This window comes from Styela clava, chromosome 13, assembly GCF_964204865.1.
Source record: "Styela clava chromosome 13, kaStyClav1.hap1.2, whole genome shotgun sequence".
Taxonomy (NCBI): domain Eukaryota; kingdom Metazoa; phylum Chordata; class Ascidiacea; order Stolidobranchia; family Styelidae; genus Styela; species Styela clava.
In genome coordinates, this window is record NC_135262.1 from 8,106,947 (window position 1) to 8,127,315 (window position 20,369).

Consider the following 20,369-nt stretch of genomic DNA (forward strand, 5'->3'; position numbering starts at 1 on the left):
CCGAGAACTCTTCTTGCTTCGGTGAGAAGTTCGACTCGACGTTTTGTCAGCGATTCGGTAATTGATAGTCCAGTCTTTTTAAGTCTTCTTTTCATGGAGTAAATCATATTTTTGGTGCTGCGACGCACAAATTTAACTATTATAGGAACGTTTCCTTTGCCATCAGCTGGGAGAATATGTGTAACGTCTATATCTCCATATTGTATAGGCCATTCTAATTTCAAGGCCGAGTTTAGCGTATTAGCCACATATGTTTCAAATTGTCCATAATGACCTGCTTTCGGTATTCGTTTGCAGCCATGCAGTAAGATACAGTTCCTCCTCCCATATTGTTCTAAATTATCGATTGCAATTTCGTTTTTTGTGGCGCTTTCTTTAATTTGTTCAACTATTTTGGCTAAACTTTCAAGTTTATTTAATATGCAGCTAGATTTGTTTTCCAGGGCGTAAAAAGAGAAATAAGAAAATACTAAAAATATGCGAAATTGTAATTTATAGGGATGTGTAAAAAGAGAAATAAGCAGAAATGGCATACTAGGAATATGCGAAATTGTAATTTATAGGGACGTGTAATAGGAGAAATAAGCAAAAATGGCATACTAAAAATATGCAAAATTGAAATTTATAAGGACGTGTAAAAAGAGAAATAGACAAATATGCTTATAGGCATTAAATGAAAGCTCAGTAAACCCAGGCTCTGCTGAAATTTCGGAATACAACTGTCAAATTTGACATGGGAGGATATAAGCCAGATTAAATGTATGCCTTACAAATAGGTACGAATTAGCAGAATAAAAGTTAAAATTAAGGGAAAATGCTTTCAATTCAGGAAGGTATTTTTTTTGTGGGTGGGCCCATCAAGGATTTGCTTAAAAATCGCCGAAGGTACAGGTGAGAAGGACTGCAGCTTAGAAGTTCTTCACATCTAGTGGTGATTAAATTTTTTTCTTGTATTGATTTTATAACACTGTTGTTTTGAAGTATTATTTACAGTCGCTCTGACTTTTGCTTGGGGACTTTCAGCCTTTTCCTGATAGTCTCCAGTTGTTCTGTTTTTATTTCCAATTTTTTAAAAAACCTGTGAAGACCGCAGCTGTAAGAATGGTCATGGATGATATGGGAAATATATTTCTGTTCACAAGTCTCAACTTCATTTGGAATATCAGCTTCAACGATGAGGTACGACAAGATTGGGGCTTGCGTGAAATGGTGAACTGAAATATAAAACGATATAGGTGTTTAAGCGGTTTTCAAACATAATGCAAAATGTGTTAGGTAGTAAAAATAATGCCGTAATATATAGCAATATTATGGGCTACTGATGAAACTTCAAAGTGCAAGATGACTAAACCAGTGGGTTCTCAACCTCTATGTGCTGGGGGACCCCCTATGCTGCTCTGAAGTATCTGCGAACCCGCAAAATTTTCAAACCGGAAAAAAAAACATTAGAATAACATAGCATAGTGCTATTCAGACGACATTTAAATTAGCTGCCACTGCCACTCAACAAAAATAGCGTACATGTACTTATTTATCTCATGTGATCTTGCACTCCTTGTTTTCGTATTAATTTGAACATGTGTAGAAAACCCATGTCCACATATGTAAGCAGAGACGAAGGGGATAATGATTTTTAATGCAGTGGCGTTATGCTCACAACTACTTGTTTTTATGCGATATAATCATGAATATGATATCAAAACTGAATTTTTGTTATCAACATATTTTGATACGGAAATCCTAAATTGAGATTTGTTGTATTTTCTCTGTTTAAGTAAAAGTAATAGCCTTCTAGCGACAATAACAATCTTTTCCTCTGAAAATTTTGAGTCGTTCGATACTGTAGGCTTGATAAACAGAAGAGCGATTACCTACTCAACAAGAACCATCTAATAGTTCAAATTTGGAGATGAATGTTGTTTCTCTGGTAAAATTTAGCTTTAAATGAAAAGCAAAATCAGTCATAACAAATAATGGCTATTCAACAGATTCCAATTTGAGCTTGTTCATTGATTCATACCTAGACTGCCATTGCATTATGTATAAACACATCAGAATCAAGCACAACCTAGTTAGCGAATAATACGGTACCGGTACCTGAACCGGTATGTCAGCAATCTGACAAAACCGTGCATTTCAGCCGACTTAATTTACAGAACATGCTTCCGTATATTAGGTGTCATGGTATTACCACCGGTATCTATACCAAATCGCATATAAAAACTGTAGCGGTACGGCACCGTACCCACCTGACTTTCAAAACTTGATTCTTCAACGGGACGGACTAAAAGTAGGCACTTGCAAATTAGGCACTTTTTTAGGCACTTATTTAGGTACTTTGGAAAAAAAGTAAAAAGGGCGTAATACCTTTTAAAAACATATTTAATTAGTTAAAAATGGTCAAATTAAATGTTGAAAACGCAAATTGCAACGGACAAACTCTATAACAATATTTAAAACGTAGTATTAAAGGCAGTCGCACGCGCTTGGTCACCACGTATGCTAGGCACATATTTAGGCACTTCGAAAAATAAATAAAATGGCAATTATCACTAATAAAAGACAGAGACATAAACATATTACCCACACTGATTGGCCTGGGTAAATATCCAATAGATGCACTTGAGTCTAGTACTGGAATTTAGAAATAATAAATTGTTACCGGTAGGCACTTATTTAGGCACTTCGAAAAAAAAAGATGAAATGGACGTAGTAACTCCTAGAAAGGTAATGAATTAGTTCAAAATATTTAAATTAAATGTTGAACGCGAAAATTGCAACAGTTAAATCCAATAACGATTTTTAAAACGTAGTATTAAAGGAAGACGCACGCGCTCTGTCACCACGTATGCTAGGCACATATTTGGGCACTTCGAAAAATAAAGAAAATGGCAATTATCACTAATAAAAGACAGAGAAATAAAAATAGTACCCACACTGATTAGCCTGGGTAAATATCCAATAGATGCACTTGAGTCTAGTACTGGAATTTAGAAATAATAAATTGTTACCGGTAGGCACTTATTTAGGCACATCAAAAAAAAGGTGAAATGGGCGTAATAATTTTTAAAATGATAATTAATTAGTTGAAAATTGTCAAATTAAATATTAAACACGCAAATTGCAATGGGTAAACCGAATAACAATATTTAAAACGTAGTATTAAAAAGAGTCACACGCGCTCGGTCACCACATATACTAGACACATATTTAGGCACTTCGAAAAAAGAAGAAAATCGGAATTATCACCAATAGAAGACAGAGAAATAAAAATATTACCCACACTGATTAGCCTGGGCAAATATCCAATAGATGCACTTGAGTCTAGTACTGGAATTTAGAAATAATAAATTGTTACCGGTAGGCACTTTTTTAGGCACTTCGAAAAAAAGGTGAAATGGACGTAGTAACTCCTAGAAAAATAATGAATTAGTTCAAAATATTTAAATTAAATGTTGAACGCAAAAATTGCAACAGTTAAATCCAATAATGACTTTTAAAACGTAGTATTAAAGGGAGACGCACGCGCTCTGTCACCACATATGCTAGGCACATATTTGGGCACTTCGAAAAATAAAGAAAATGGCAATTATCACTAATGAAAGACAGAGAAATAAAAATATTACCCACACTGATTAGCCTGGGCAAATATCCAATAGATGCACTTGAGTCTAGTACTGGAATTTAGAAATAATAAATTGTTACCAGTAGGCACTTTTTTAGGCACTTCGAAAAAAAGGTGAAATGGACGTAGTAACTCCTAGAAAGATAATTAATTAGTTCAAAATATTTAAATTAAATGTTGAACGCAAAAATTGCAACAGTTAAATCCAATAACGATTTTTAAAACATAGTATTAAAGGGAGACGCACGCGCTCTGTCACCACATATGCTAGGCACATATTTAGACACTTCGAAATATAAAGAAAATGGTAATTATCATGGATAAAAATACAGAAAATAAAAATATTAGTCAAAATAATTAGCCTATTTGAATATCCGATGAATGCACTTGAGTCTAGTAGTGATATTTGAGAATAATAAATTGTTACCGGTAGGCACTTTTTAGTCACTTATTCAGACACTTCTAATAATGCGTAAAATGGGCGTAATACTAATAACTTTTAAAATGATAATGAATTAGTTTAAAATATATTAAAAAATTAATATGCAAATTGCAACAAGTAAACCCAATGATATCGGTTTTTATATTTTGCATATTTGAAAATATCTTAATTCTTTACTTTGTAATTTTGTATTTGAATAATTAAAATATAAGACATCCCCCGAAAATAAGCCCTAGTGGTAATTTTAGGAAGAAATTTAAAATAAGACACTGTCTTAATTTCGGGGAAACACGGTAAAAGGTGTCTACCGGTAACAATTTATTATTCTCAAATACCACTACTAGACTCAAGTGCATCTATTGGATATTCACCCAGTCCCAGGCTAATCATTTTGACTAATATTTTTATTTTATTTTTTTTATTGGTGATTGTTTCCATTTTTTTTTTTTTTCGATGTGCCTAAATATGTGCCTAGCATATGTGGTGACAGAGCGCGTGCGTCTCCCTTTAGTACTAAGTTTTAAAAATCATTATTGGGTTTAACTGTTGCAATTTTCGCGTTCAACATTTAATTTAAATTTTTTGAACTAATTCATTATCTTTCTAGGAGTTACTACGTCCATTTCACATTTTTTTCGAAGTGCCTAAAAAAGTGCCTACCGGTAACAATTTATTATTTCTAAATTCCAGTACTAGACTCAAGTGCATCTATTGGATATTTACCCAGGCTAATCAGTGTGGGTAATATTTTTATTTCTCTGTCTTTTATTAGTGATAATTGCCATTTTCTTCATTTTTCGAAGTGCCCAAATATGTGCCTAGCATACGTGGTGACAGAGCGCGTGCGTCTCCCTTTAATACTACGTTTTAAAAATCGTTATTGGATTTAACTGTTGCAATTTTCGCGTTCAACATTTAATTTAAATATTTTGAACTAATTCATTACCTTTTCAGGAGTTACTACGTCCATTTCATCTTTTTTTTCCGAAGTGCCTAAATAAGTGCCTACCGGTAACAATTTATTATTTCTAAATTCCAGTACTAGACTCAAGTGCATCTATTGGATATTTACGCAGGCTAATCAGTGTGGGTAATATGTTTATGTCTCTGTCTTTTATTAGTGATAATTGCCATTTTATTTATTTTTCGAAGTGCCTAAATATGTGCCTAGCATATGTGGTGACCAAGCGCGTGCGACTGCCTTTAATACTACGTTTTAAATATTGTTATAGAGTTTGTCCGTTGCAATTTTGTTCATGCACCCAATTCTGGCAACTTTGGTTGGGCAACTTGGCATTTGACTCCAACTATAATCAGCTTGGCAATATGTTTTCAATAGAATCTTCCTTTTATATCTTAATTAACGATTAGAAGATCGATCAATTTGGCAATGGCAATCATTACAAAAATATCAATATGGTGTGGCAGAAAATTTTTTTTTTTTTTTCTTGTATTTATTTATTTATTTTTTTTGTTTACTGTATAGTATACCCTAAATTTATCGCGTCTTATTCTTACTTAAATAAATTCTCAGTGGTTGTGTGTGTGTGTGTGTGTGTGGCTGGTGGGTGCATGTGAGCGTGTGTGAAATAACTTAATAATTTTAGGTGAGTAAACACGTACCACTTCCTCTTGGCAAAACCTTCCATCTTATATTTTGTACGTTATAAACCTTATCTAAGGTTTTGTTTGCTCCCCTGATTTCATAATCAGTTTTTATTTATTTGTTTTTATCTGTCAAATGTATTGTTATGCTGATTATGGAGTCGAAGTAAACTTATACCTGAACTTAAAAAAAAAATTGCGTTTTCAACATTTAATTTGACCATTTTTAACTAATTAATTATGTTTTTAAAAGGTATTACGCCCTTTTTACTTTTTTTCCAAAGTGCCTAAATAAGTGCCTAAAAAAGTGCCTAATTTGCAAGTGCCTACTTTTAGTCCGTCCCTTCTTCAACTCATGTGCAAACACGTTTTGTGTTATCCGTTTCCAAGTTAATGGCTAAACCACCAACAATAGCGTGGAAATCCACCACAACGCGCAGAACGATGAATTTCCTCAAATTATCTTACATTTTGCACCACTGACACGGCAAATCCAACCTACTCATTGCATCCGCAAGCAGAAAGTCGCGCGTACCAAGATGGCCGACGCGACCATCAATTCGGCACAAAATTTTTGCTCCTATACGCTTTCTAGTTATATACACCTGAATGATCCCATTGGCGCCAAATGTGATTAGGCTCGGCGGTGTGGCGCATCGCGCTAAGCGTTAGGAATACGCTCGCCACCGCAACTCTGATTACCCTTCGTGGGTTCGAATCCCATGCGGGGATGATCATGTGCGAGAGGATTGCTGCTCGCGCCGTAGGGTGGTTCACGTTACCGCTGTTCGGTTACGGCTTCCACCACCATCGAGTCCATGCTTCCGAAAACAAATAACCGACTAACTAATCCCATGCCCGACTTGGACTCTGGTAACCGCGGACGAGAGGCCGTCTTATCCCTTTCTTCTCCCCAGAATAAATATGTGAATCCTATCACGGCAGATGTTTGTTTCCTAATTTACACACGCGGAACAAGAGAATAATTAACCCCAATATTACATTACAGAGTATGTACGGCCTTGAACGAAGATAATGCCTAATTACTGCTGTTTACCTAGGCCCAATTGCTTTTTTTTTGTCAGTATTTTAATCATTAACCAATCGTATTATTCACAATATGACCGAGTCACTGTTACTTGACTGCAATACGTAGAGTTTATTGTATGTACATACAGCAGCACAATAGTCTTCTGCGGTAACGGATGGATCAGATATAGTATAGGGCAGTGTTATTCAACCGGATAGCCTATACTGTTTGCCAAGTCAGATCCCGGATGTACAAAAACAAATGGTACACGAGGGTTTATAGCTAATGGTCTGGGTCGAATATATATATATACTGTACACTACTGCCAGTTTTGTGTTTTAAAACAGATGCAGTTCACGTTCGACATTGGAATTTGCAAGTACAGTGTTTGAATTTTCCACAAATTTTGCGAGGTAAATTTATGAGTCAAAATGGCTAAGGTTCTGATTACATCACCGAAGCAAAGCCTACATTGTAGTCTTCAGAGCGTTTTTGGTGATTAACTATTTCATCGGATCTTGTGAATTAGTCATACATAACTACAAAATTCTTCCGAATACATTTGACATTTTGGAAACGTATTGTTATAACAGAAAAATAGAGAGAGATTCAATTGTAGAATTGACCTAAAACTTGTCAGACTTCACATCGGAAAACAATAAAAAAAAGGTGATAATGGATTCAAAGGTGGGCGATACCGTGTGCTATTATGTCTTTTTAGTTCCTAGTTTGACTTCAACGCCGAATATGGACTATCAATGTTGATTAACATATCTTTAAGATATTTGCGCGTTGCACATATTAGACCTATCTGAAATACTGTTGATTTTTCGAAATTTTCAATTTCTTTGTTATCGATCCTCCGGATTATTGTGCGTGATACATTTTTCACTGGGTGATAGTCGTTTTTTGCTGAAAGTTCTCCCATGATGCTGTATGTTTATACCACGGTTGTGAAGCAGGAGTTTGGAGCATATTTTCACTGGGGTAGGGGCCGGATTCGTATTTTTGAACTTTCAGACATTCAACTAATGATTTAGTCAGAATTTCCTTCAAAAACTCAAAACGAAATCAGTTTAATGACCCGACTAGCATATTATGCAAATATATTTGTTGTACAGTATTTGCCGGAGTTGGAAAACGAGGTCGGTTTATCAACCCATAATCGGAGTCAACGAAAAGATTTTCTCACACTCCATAGCCATTACCCTGGTTTTTCCGAAGATACCAAAACAATATATATATAATTTGTACGCCTACAAAATAAACCTATCATTGTAGGCGTTCGTGCTCTTTTTTTAAAATTCTTGATTGCAATCTTACCAAGGTTCCTGAAACAGAATAGGCCGGTATACCGTGTTTGCCAAACCCTTTTTTTAGTTTCTTGAATATATATTAAGTATCAGTCGTGTTGAGGTGCTGTTGTGCATCCAGCAACAACCGCGAAATGAGCAGGGATCAAATTTAAGACTCCTGTTAGGTTATTAATCGATACTCTTTTTATTAAGATTGTTCACATATTTCAAAAAGACAGTGGCTCAGCACGTGATGGCGTTTGCAGATACTTAACGAAAAATGTAAACGGACGACAGGTCTGTAGGAATTATTGTGTTTGTTCAAAAAACACTGAATAGTTTTGCTCACATTATACTATACTGTTCCATGTAAGCATTTTTAATAGTAACAGAAAAGGCATATCCTCAAACAGCTTACAAGCATGGTATAAAAGTGACTTTTATCAGAAATGACTTACAATATCAAAAATCCTCAACATAATTTACATATCTCTTGACTATTCTGACAGTCATAACCTTTTTCAGAACATTGATGATAGCTTTTACGTATTTGACCTTGGAGAGTTGACAAAGCTGTACGCTCTGTTGGTGGAACTGCTTCCTCGAATAAAACCATTCTATGCGGTAAAAGCTTCTCCCTATGATCCAGTAATCAGTGCGTTGATGGAACTAGGCACAGGATTTGATTGTGCAAGCCAGGTAATCTGTCTTTTTTTTATAAACTTTTTAAATCATTATTGTTGGGGATATAAACGCGGACGATAAAACATTGTTTTTTATTCATCTCAAACGTATACGCTGAGTACTGAATCGTTAATTTCAGAATTTCTTCATATCTATATATATGTGAATGATTGGTGCCCTATTAGGTTAAAAACTTGGCGCAATATTGTTTAGTGTGTTCATATACTGAGTTAACACACTATCGTAGTTGATGAAATATATATATATACTTCGATTAATCTCAGGGAAAATTGTTTCGTTCGGCACAATCATATATACGTACGCGTACCAAACAATATAAATTTCATCATTCTCTGCTTATCTGTAGGAAGAACTTCTCCAAGCAAAACGACTTGGAGTGGATTCGGAAGAAATAATCATGTCGAATCCTTGTAAGCAAATTTCACATTTGCAGACAGCAAAGGAACATGGAGTAAAGATGATTGTTATCGACAACGAAGATGAATTGAAAAAACTGAAAAAATATTATCCAACATCAAAGTGCGTACAGCATTAGTGTTTGTTTTCTGCATTTGGTATCGTATACTTATGACAAGTGAGAGATTTTCTTTAGATTGGTTTTGAGGATTAATGTCCAAGAGGATGGTAAGAGAAATGTTTACAGTTTAAAGTATGGAGCTACGGCCAAACAAGCTAGGGATCTTATACTTATGGCAAAAGAATTCCACATGGACATCGTCGGCATCAGGTTCGAATTTTTTACTGAGATTGGATTATTTCTGTTAATAGAGCAGAATGGTCCTAAGTTTTGCAAAAAATGCACTATAAGATAGATGATAATTAGATGAATATCTCGTGTTTATGTTTATATTTATTTTGGCATTTCAGCAGCTTATTCGTTGCTGATGGTAATGTCAAGTTTAATACGGAGTAATATTGCCAACGTTTTGAATATCTATTCAAGTCTTTTGACAACAAATGAAAAAAGGGAAAAATGAATCGCATCAGAATATACAATAAAAGCGTTTACAAAATTACTTTTTATTCCCCATTTTACAGTTTCCATGTCGGCGCATTACCAGGAAATAAATCAGATCAGTATAAACAAGCTTTGTCAGATGCAAAAGGGTTATTCGATTTTGCAGAGAATAATAATATATCGTTCAGTTTGCTTAATATCGGCGGGGGTTTTAGAATGACGGATCCTTACTTGCGACAGGTATGGTAATGGTTAAGTACGGATCACGATTCATGTAGGAATGTATACTCGCGATGAAAAAGTATTATTTTGCAAATCTCCCTTGTTTACAGTTCATTCCTTTCTATTTTAACGAACAGATTGTGTCATTTCGATGTGGCCGTTATCTTGACATCCATAAATATATAATCCTTTATATATTGTCTCGTTCACATGCGTTCAGAAGTTGCACCTACTAAATTCGTGATTCGTAAGGTTTAAATTTGTCAACCATTGTGATTAAACAGATATTTTCATATTTTAAGACTATGTCTTCGATTAACATTATTCTCGAAGAGCTGTTTCCAGTTTCAAAACATCCCGACTTGGAAGTGATATCTGAACCAGGAGCTTTTCTTACTGACACTGCTTTCACACTGGCGACGAATGTTATAGGAAGAAGAGGTGAATACTGTTATTAAAATTGACTTAGGTGATACGTTCTCAAATGAAACCAACGGCTTGAGTATTTTGCGCTGTTATTAGAAATAATATATTTATCATTCATTGTTAAAACTTTGATCATTTCTGTTGATTTCAAATATTTTCATCGTACAGTATTGCTTTATTGCACACAAAAAATATTGTGTTTTTTTTTCAACCAGAAATTAAAAATCCCGAAAGTACATACGACTACCATGTAAATGATGGAAAATTTGGATCTTTTTTCTCCCTGTTTACGTTGAATAGAGACATGAGATATTTTTTTATATCTGAGGTAGGCACCACGTAATTTCAAGTTTTAGTAAGATAATGTAAAACTGCTGTAATATATACACTGCAAAGCGTAGTCACAGAGCGTCAAATATGAAGAATAACATGTACAATACTTACATGAAATCTAATGCAAAATTTAAGAAGTTTCAAATATCAAATAACAGACTAAACAATTTTCAAATTTTTATATTCACGAGGTTAGATAATGATTTAAAAAACGGTATTTACCCAAAACATATATTTTTGTGCTCTCTAGATGTCGAAATTGTTTTTATATGATTAGTAAAATCAAGCAACCACATACTAAGGATGTACTGTACTGATATAGTCAAATATGTCATTAATTTATCATATGTCGTATAGTCAATGGAGCAAAAATCAACATTCAAGTCCAGAGTTTGGGGTCCGGTATTGACATCCCATGATGAAGTGATGGACAAGGTTTTTCTCCCCAAACTTGATATAGGAGATTGGATATTCTGGAGAAGTTAGTTTGTTGTATTTACTCTAAAGGGACTTTAGCATTGATACTTTAAAGTATATCGGAATGTGTTTCGATTCATTCGGTCATTTTTGCATACCTAAATCATTGAACATCTTGAGATAGTGCAAACCTTCCGGTCTCCGAGGAAAGATTTATTAAAAATAAAATAATTTAAAATAACAACAACCATGGTTGATTGTTAACGTGTCGTTTATTATCTGTCACTGAATATCTTTGTGTTCTCATGTTTAGATATGGGAGCATATTCTTTTGCACTCAATTCTAGTTTTAATGGATATAGAACAAAAACATTTTATGATGTCATTTCAAAAGAAGATTTGTAAGTATTATAGTGAAGCCAATAACAGAAATCTCTTATTTAATTTATTTGTATAGTAATCATTGCTAGCTATAATTTATTTGTTAATCATCTTTCATTTTTTGTACAGGTTACTTTTTCAGCAATTGCGCAAGAAGAAAACAACTAGCTGTTTTTGTTTCACAAATTTAGAATATAAATAATAAGAGTGACGAGGAACTCCATCGATTTATTGTTACAAATATATGATTCTCATAGATTTCGTGTGATATAAAAAAGCTATAACACGTCAACGCTCAGTTAGAACATTTTAATTATCATTATTGACTGTAAAACAAAGCTTTAGTTGTAAATCTGGATCAACTCAGATTCTTCGAATTAGGACAAAACAAGTTGATCCTGACAATCCATTTTCTAGCAGTTAGTTGTTGCGCAGCATTCTCGTCGTTGGCCATAGCTCGGGGACAACACATATTGATTTGATCGGACAATCAAGATTAGATCTCCTACCGTGTTTGATAATATATTAACTTAAGGACTCAATCTATTATATATAAGCAAATCACGGTTCGTAATAAAAAGACGGGGGTGGAGACAGGACAGAAAGTAACAGTATATACGAGTATCCTAAAGATACTGAAGAATTATGTCGATCAAGTTGGCAATAATACATCAATTGTGTGCTGGTGAAGTCTTTGTATTTGTTGTTGGGAGTGAAGATCAGGTAATCTCAGAAAGTGGGTGCAATAAAGATTGAGTTAAAGACTGTACCGTTCCCATCTGCCTTCGTACAACAACGCCAAAACATATATACTATTAAATTTGCTATATTGGTGCCCTGAACAAAAGATAGCAACCTTCTATTGGAGTCGGATAACAAGAGTATAAAGGGACAAATCAAGCATCGTTTTCCGAGCCAAAAAAACTTACCACAGCAGAAAAAACTATCTCACAAACGAAACCATGGGACGAAATTGACAAAGCAGAAAGAAAACGAACAATGAACTCGGATAAAGACGCATAATATCGTAAAACCGTTATGGACATGGATTGCAATGAACTTTTAAAAACAAAAATATAAAACTGAGGATAAAAAGTCGACTCGAATTCTTGATTTTACAAAAGTTGTGTGTGTGAAGTACCTACTTGAAGCACTTCCACACAAGGACTGCTTATATATAAATAAATTGAATATAGTTTCAGGCATAAAATATCCTAGTTATATATTATTGTTTTATATGAAGTATTTTTACGGTGTTGAATTTTTTTCAGACTCTCCTACTGTGCTTCCGTTTCAAATCTTCTTTTCAGGTATACTTTGCGGATACTTTTTTTTTATATAATGTGCTTATGCGACGGACACAAACATTCGTTTTAATTTGATAAATTTTGCGGTGCCATTGAATAAGGAATGAACTTTTCAATGACACAACTTAACTTAACGAGCAAACATTTATTTTTCCTTTTGCCTGAATGAACAAAGTAAATGATGAGAATTTGCAGATGAAATCAAAACAACTGTATTTCCGTATTTTTTCGAGAGCAGTCGAGGAAATGTGAAACGCACATATCTACATAATTACTATAGCCAATAAATCACTAAAGGTGTAATTTATTATTTTTAAAACTTTTCTATAATAAAAAGCAGTTGCAAATAAAAAATGGTGCATTTATCAAAAGTTACTGCAACTTGTTTTAGCTTCCTTATATGTCACTTTAAATCTATGTGGATCATATATTTGTAACTATAAATCGAGCGAGTTCCTCGTTACTCTCCTTCTTCATTTATATTCCAAGTTTTTGAAACAAAAACGGGAAGACGTTTTCTTCTTGCGCAATTGCTGAAAAAGTAACCTGTCCAAAAAATCTAAAATGATTAGCAAATAAAATATTGCTAGAAATGATTACTAAACAGATAAATTAAATGAAAGATTTATAAATAATTGTATTGGATTCACTATAATACTCACAAATCTTCTTTTGAAATGACATCATAAAATGTTTTTGTTCTATATCCATTGAAACTAGAATTGAATGCAAAAGAATATGCTCCCATATCTAAAAAATGAAAACGCAAATATAATCATTGGCAGATACACTATCCGATATTTTTGCATAAAAAAGTGATCTAATAAACGACACGTTACAAAACTACAAACAAGAAACCATGGTTGTTGTTAGTTTTAATTATTTATTCTTGACCCGTTGCCTATATACTTCAAAAAGTTCAATAAGGTTCAAAAATTGCCTCATACGGAGCTCCAAGGCTTCGTGAGTGAAACCTAGTAGCTGTGTGAGCTATTCGTTTAATCCTTAAAATACTGACTTGGCTAGTTTTGTAACTGTGCAAAGAAGCAATACCGGCATTAGTAAAATTCGACAACGGTGGCGTCGATAAGGCGATAATTCAAATATAGAAAATGCCATATTCAATCATAGTTGTACTGAATATTCAGTACAATTATAGTTTGATTCCCTTCTTGTTTTCGACACTACTTTATTAATACGTTTACCAAGTGTCAAATTTACATCGTTAATGTAACTTATCTGCAAAATTTAGATTTATTTCTACCTTGTATTAGCCCTATCAAGAAAGGTTTAGTATTTTAATTGTGTTGAACTTTTTTTCTTATACATACAATAAATTGAAAACCAGCAATAATGAATTTAAGTAAGGTTTGTGACTATTCTCGGTTGGAGGAATCTGGCAACTGATCAATCCCCATTCACGCATGTTGTCAGTAAAGGTCTTAGATCTGTTGCATTTCCAGTAACAAGTTTAATTATGTTTAGTTAATTAACAGCGTAGGCATGATTATTAGAAACGCGATTACTTGTATTTCCAGGATTGTAAAAACAATAATGGTTTAATCCCATACATCGTAAACATAAATGAAAGCAAGTCAACTGCAAATGACATTCTCATTGAATGCAGAAACAAAAACTGAATATAAAAAACGGCTAAATGCGGAACTGATTTGCAGCAAATACATCCGAGTCATTGAATAAATCCCATACCCGACATGGATTAGTAAACCGGATGAGAAGCCGTAGTTCACTCCTGCTTTAAAGTATCAATTCTAAAAATGTCCCTTCAGAGTAAATACAACAAACTCACTTCTCCAGAATATCCAATCTCCTATGTCAAGTTGGGGAAGAAAAACATTGTCTATCACTTCATCCAAGGATGTCAATACTGGACCCCAAACTTTGGACTTGAATGTTGATTTTTGCTTCATTGACTGTACGACATATAATAAATTAATGATATATTCGACTATATCAGTACAGTACATCGTGAATATAGCAGTGTATATATTACAGCTGTGTTGATTTATCCTATCAAAACTTGAAAATACATGGTGCCTACCTCAGATATGAAAAAATATCCCATGTCTCTATTCAACATGAACTGAATGAAAAAAGATCCAAATTTTCCATCATTCACATAATAGTGGTAAGTACTTTCGAAATCTTCAATTTCTGGTTAAATAAAAAAAAAATTTTCTGTGTGCAATAAATCAATACCAAGCATACATTTGAAATTATCAAAAAAATGATAAAAGTTTTACCAATAAATGACAAATATGTTGTTTCTAATACCAACGCACAATACTCGTTTAAATTTTCATTAAACGAGTTTTCATTTTGGGCTATTTCAATTCTTTCACAGGATCTAAATTCCACAACGTAATACAAGTATTCATTTGTATCTTGATAAAAATTGAAGTTGAAAGTAAATTTGGCATCATATATTCAATATGTGTTCAGGCCCCAAAACTTAAATCAAAACTGTTAACTCCGTATTTAGTATAAATAGATGTCTATATCCATATATGAGTAGATAAATTGTTACGTCTCGCGCAGTAGGTTTCACTTACGAACGCATAACCTAAATCAATTTTAGAAACGGCATTCACCTCTTCTCCCTATTACATTCGTTGCCAGTGTGAAAGCAGTGTCAGTAAGAAAAGCTCCTGGTTCAGATATTATCTCCAAATCGGGATGTTTTAAAACTGGAAACAGCTCTTCGAGAATAATGTTGATCGAAGACGTAGTCTTAACAAGAAAATATCTGTTTGGTCGCATAGATCAAATCGTATAGTTTGTTCCGACAGTACGTCCGCGATAGATGCAATTCAGATCAACGTAGTCAGGGAACAGGGAAACAACTTATAAACGCATGCGAGTAAGAAAGTTAAACCAGAATATATAGAATAAACTAGACTTATCGATCGAAGGTTAGGGGATCCCCAAAACAGTGGTCTTACTCCATAGTGACACCGTGTGTCCCATCGCTAATTAATTAATAACTCGCTAATTATAAGACATAATCCATCCAAAATCAATAGGCTTCTGATCCGAGCTATGATGAATGCACATGCAAAATTTGGAGCAGATTCAACCTCGCTTTCGTGAGATATTGCGTGCATCTAACACACAGACATACAAATACCTATCAACATTCTCACCGATCTTAAGATCGATAAGTAATAAAGGCTTATCCATTCACGAATGTCGAGGAAAACGGCCACATCAAAATGTCACAATTTGTTCTTTGAAATAGAAATGAATATACTGTAAACAGTGGACAAATTTTAAATAATGCTTTTCTATCGTGAGTATACATTCCTACATAAATCGTGATTCGTACCTAACCATTACCATACCTGTTGTAAGAAAGGATCCGTCACTCTAAAACCCCCTCCGATATCAAGCAAACTGAACGATATATTATTCTTCTCAGCAAAATCGAATAACTCTTTTGCGTCTAACAACGCTCGTTTATACTGATCTGATTTATCTCCCAGTAATGCGCCGACATGGAAACTGTAAACAAGTAAAACACATAATTCTGTAAACGTTTATATTAGTTATCCAGATGAGATTCATCATTCGTATTTTATTTGTTTTCATAAGGAATTGTGCATGGTATATATTCGAAACGTCGGCAGTATCACTCCGTTTCAAACCCGTGATTTTAATTAATATCAATGTGATGCCATTATCATAATCAATGATTAAACTGCTAAAATACTAACATTATTGTAACATAATCAACGAGGTAGTCATTGAATTATCACATATCTTATAAGTGCAATTTTTGCAAAACTAACGACCATTCGGATTTAGAAATAATCTAATCTGAGTGAAAATACGAACCTGATGCCGACGACGTCCATGTGGAATTCTTTTGCCATTAGTATAAGATCCCTTGCTTTTTTGGTCGTAGCTCCATATTTTAAACTAAAATAATTTATCTTGCCATCCTCTTGAACGTGAATTCTGAGAACCAATCTAAAGAAAATCTCAGACTTGTAATAGGTATACAATAACATATGCAGAAAACAAACACTAATGCTGTACATACCGTGATGTTGGATGATATTTTTTCAGTTTTTTCAATTCATCTTCGTTGTCGAAAACCATCATTTTTACTCCATGTTCCTTTGCTGTCTGCAAATGTGAAATTTGCTTACAAGGATTCGCCATGAATATTTCTTCCGAATCCACTCCAAGTTGTTTCGCTTGAAGAAGTTCAACCTGTGAAAACAGAAGAGAGTGAAAAGACTAGTATTGCTTGATACGGACCCAATAATAAATACTATTGTGTCGAATAAAATTAAAATAAAAAATTTAGAGAATACAGTTTTATACTTCTTTCTTGTGCAAACACCATACTGTAATAAATAAACACAGTAGCCAATTTACTTGATATACCGGTAACGATTTACAGAATCATTTTTTAACAAGTTTGGCAAACCAGATGAAATACAGAATAAATGACTTTTATTGACAATTGCAGTACCGGTATAGTTGACTGACTTCCATCATATCATAGTATAATGAATGTTTGTCTGAATGTGTGGTACAGCTTCTTCCACTATTTCTAGTTAGGGTGTATTGTAGGGCGAATGGCTGAAGTAAGTGGGGTTCATGGGTTGGGATAAATATACTACTATGGTTAGGTTAGAGCAGCGGCTTCCAACTGGAATTCCTGGCACCTTAATGTTGTGAAAGTGTCCATTCGAATCTCCGAGAATACATTTATAAATATATGTATATATTGTTTAAATATAAAAGAATACAACTTGGATTTGTCACTATTATTTAACTTGCTACAATTTGTCTTGAAAGTAGTGGGTGTTCATTTATATATTTTATACAATTCAGACAACAACAAAATATTAAACTGTATCACAGGGATTCCTCGAGAATCTGGAATGATGCCTTGGGTTTTTAAGCTCCAACAAAAGGTTGAAAACCACTTGGGTAGAGTAAGCGTTTATGTGAGCATCATGCTAGCAGGTTTTTAAAGACATCCGCATTATCTGCTGCAAATTTGCAATCTGATACGACGCCAATCATTCGCATACCACAGATATAAAATGTAAGCGGAAACACGCGATTTACTACCCATCTCGTATATTCGAGGTAACGTATAAACAAGAAAACAAGATGTGTAGCCTTCACGGTTTTACATCAACGATAATGAAATAAATAAAGTTATATAAAGAAATATTTGCCTGGCTTCCACAATAAAAGCCTGTTCCTAGTTCCATCAACGCATTGATTACTTGATCATAAGGAGCAACTTTTACTGCATAGAATGGTTTTACTCGGGGGAGCAGTTCTACCAACAGAGCGTACAACCTTGTCAATTCTCCGAGGTCGAACACGTAAAAGCTGTCATCAATGTTCTGAAAAAGATATCTGGTTTGTCCGAGTATTCAAAATAGTTTTTTTTTTGGAATTTTGTTGGGTACGTTTGTTATCTTTAGATATTACTGATTTAAGCTGCTTCACTTTTGTTATTATGTTTGCAAGCTGTTTGGGATTATGCCAATTTTTCTTCATAAAAATCTTGGGCATCCAACAAGCAAAGCACTGTTTAACGGCGACACAGAAAACCACAAAATTTTTTACAGACCTGTCGTCCGTTCACGTTTTTCGTAAAGTATCTGCAAACATCATCGCAGGTTGAGTCACTGAATTTTTGAATGGTGTGATGTACAATCTTAAAAAAAATTAATTCAGCTGGTCTTATATTTGATAAAAAATCATTCCGGTAATTTTGCTTCATTAGCAGCAGCACCTCAACATAACATAAACTGAAACCGCATTTCCACCCCATCCAATGTCGATGATATAATAATTTCACCATCTTTCTCGTTGTAATATTTTATATACACCATGTTTCGATAATCACTCAAAGGTGGAGAAAAGGTAAAAACAATCATAAGGTGTGTTATCCAATAATTTTCTCACTCTACTCGGTGGAAAATTGCCTATTCTGAGCATCATAAATTCCCAACCAAGCGTTGTTTTTCTTGTTTATTTCCATCTACAGACATGAAATCGCCAATTCTCAACATATCGATTTATTCATCACAGCGTCCTTTTGGTATATACCCACCAAAAACTAGGAACATTAATTTTTCACACATGTGAATCCAAAATTGATATAAACAAATATCTTACCCATTAGTAATTATGAGATTAATGATTTTTGAAACGGTGAAATTCAGTGTTCAAAAATAAATTGCGCAATTTTGACACCGAAATAAAAATGAAGTCAATTTCTGTGCCTGCGACATCTTGTACAGCAACAATAAGCATCTTTCTGATGAACCAATGAGATATTCTGATTGAATGAAGCGAGAAGAAATCAGTGTAGACACGTGTCATGTCACGTGATATCAAAGTAATTTATGACGTAGAATCGTAGAGTTAGCGCTGAACGCAACTGGCTGACACGTTAGACATCGATTAGGCAGGGATGGCGAAGCACTGGCCCGCGGGTCACCAAGTGACCCACCGCATTTTATTCGTGACCTGTCAAGGCACGAATAAAATAAAATGCTAACATATTAGTGATAAAAATTAATAAAACCGGCTTTAAAATTTTCTAACAATGACTAAACTATTATATTGTACCGTCATTCATATTCAAATTGTTAATTTATCGTTCTCGGCCGGTATGGTAATTTTCAAAACCCATAATCTTGGACGTATGTATGCACCGCTGTGTACCGTTATTCAGCTATTGGCTCTGACATAGTTTATGAGACAATGCAACTGATCTGGTCATTTCTCGCAACGTCTCGTCCCTTTCGGAAGTGCGTCTGCGGACTGTTTTTAGGGGTTATACGTGAACTAGATGCTACTTTGCATTTTATTAGTTTCTCACATACAATGCCATTAAGAAAACAAAAACTTTGAGACTTGAATTAAAAATCTATAAATTACAATGGGGCAGTGTGAAAGTGCCTTAATGTGGTTGAAAGCTGATGGAAAAATATCACTTTCAGAGTGGAATTTCCTCCAAACTATTTGGAACTGTAAAATAATTTACCTAAACGTTTCTTTGTAATTTTTGACCCATTCATTGAAAAAGGTTCGCCATATCTGGCTTAGGGTAACATAAGCCAGATCACAGTATTAATGTGAACTCTTATTGCATTTGTGACTCTGGATCTGCGTTGCGGACAAATCCATCTTATAGAATATAGATCTTTCCGGCCCAATCCCAAATTTAAGCTACTAGGTTACATACAATACCGGTACTGCGTTTGTCAATCAAAGTCGTGTATTTCATCTGATTTGCCAACTTGTCAAAAGAATTCTGCAAATCGTCACAGGTATATTAATAAATTGGCCATTTTCCTATTTTATCAACAGTATGGTGTTTGCACAAGAAAGATTTATATACTGTATTCTCTAAATTTTTGATTCTAGCATTAGAAAATAACTCATATGTAGACAAAGAATTAGTCAACTGAAATTCCCGTCATTAGTACTGTTGCATAGCATAACCCACCTTAGAATCCATTGCCATCACTCTGACTGCTTTAAATATTTATCGATGTGAATATTTCGAAAGCTCTAGTTTTTCGATTACTAACGCTAAACTACAATCTTTCTAAGACA

General features: G+C 34.1%; 3 protein-coding genes across 4 annotated transcripts; 2 read left to right on the plus strand and 1 right to left on the minus strand.

The window, feature by feature from the left end:
• Positions 1-7,293: 7,293 nt before the first annotated feature.
• On the plus strand, positions 7,294-9,237 carry LOC120333374 (ornithine decarboxylase-like). The gene is made up of 4 exons (XM_078119415.1): positions 7,294-7,389; positions 8,211-8,294; positions 8,523-8,696; positions 9,049-9,237. Exons 1-4 carry the CDS (start codon positions 7,378-7,380, stop codon positions 9,235-9,237), a joined length of 459 nt encoding a protein of 152 aa, XP_077975541.1. The 5' UTR covers positions 7,294-7,377.
• Positions 9,238-9,780: 543 nt separating this feature from the next.
• Positions 9,781-11,867, plus strand: LOC120333371 (ornithine decarboxylase-like). The gene is made up of 6 exons (XM_039400784.2): positions 9,781-9,900; positions 10,185-10,323; positions 10,524-10,636; positions 10,999-11,122; positions 11,372-11,459; positions 11,569-11,867. The coding sequence occupies exons 1-6, from the start codon at positions 9,877-9,879 to the stop codon at positions 11,639-11,641; spliced, it is 561 nt and encodes a 186-aa protein (XP_039256718.2). The 5' UTR covers positions 9,781-9,876; the 3' UTR covers positions 11,642-11,867.
• A 685-nt stretch (positions 11,868-12,552) lies between these two features.
• LOC120333121 (ornithine decarboxylase-like) lies at positions 12,553-20,292 on the minus strand. Of its 2 annotated transcripts, XM_078119596.1 has the most exons (9): positions 20,260-20,292; positions 16,810-16,982; positions 16,602-16,736; positions 16,109-16,268; positions 15,359-15,497; positions 14,809-14,921; positions 14,557-14,680; positions 13,409-13,496; positions 12,553-13,292 (listed from the first exon to the last, which is right to left on the minus strand). In XM_078119596.1, the coding sequence occupies exons 1-9, from the start codon at positions 20,275-20,277 to the stop codon at positions 13,220-13,222; spliced, it is 1,023 nt and encodes a 340-aa protein (XP_077975722.1). In that variant the 5' UTR covers positions 20,278-20,292; the 3' UTR covers positions 12,553-13,219. The 2 variants fall into 2 exon arrangements, with proteins under 2 accessions (XP_077975722.1, XP_077975723.1); XM_078119597.1 differs by lacking the exon at positions 14,557-14,680.
• Positions 20,293-20,369: the final 77 nt, after the last annotated feature.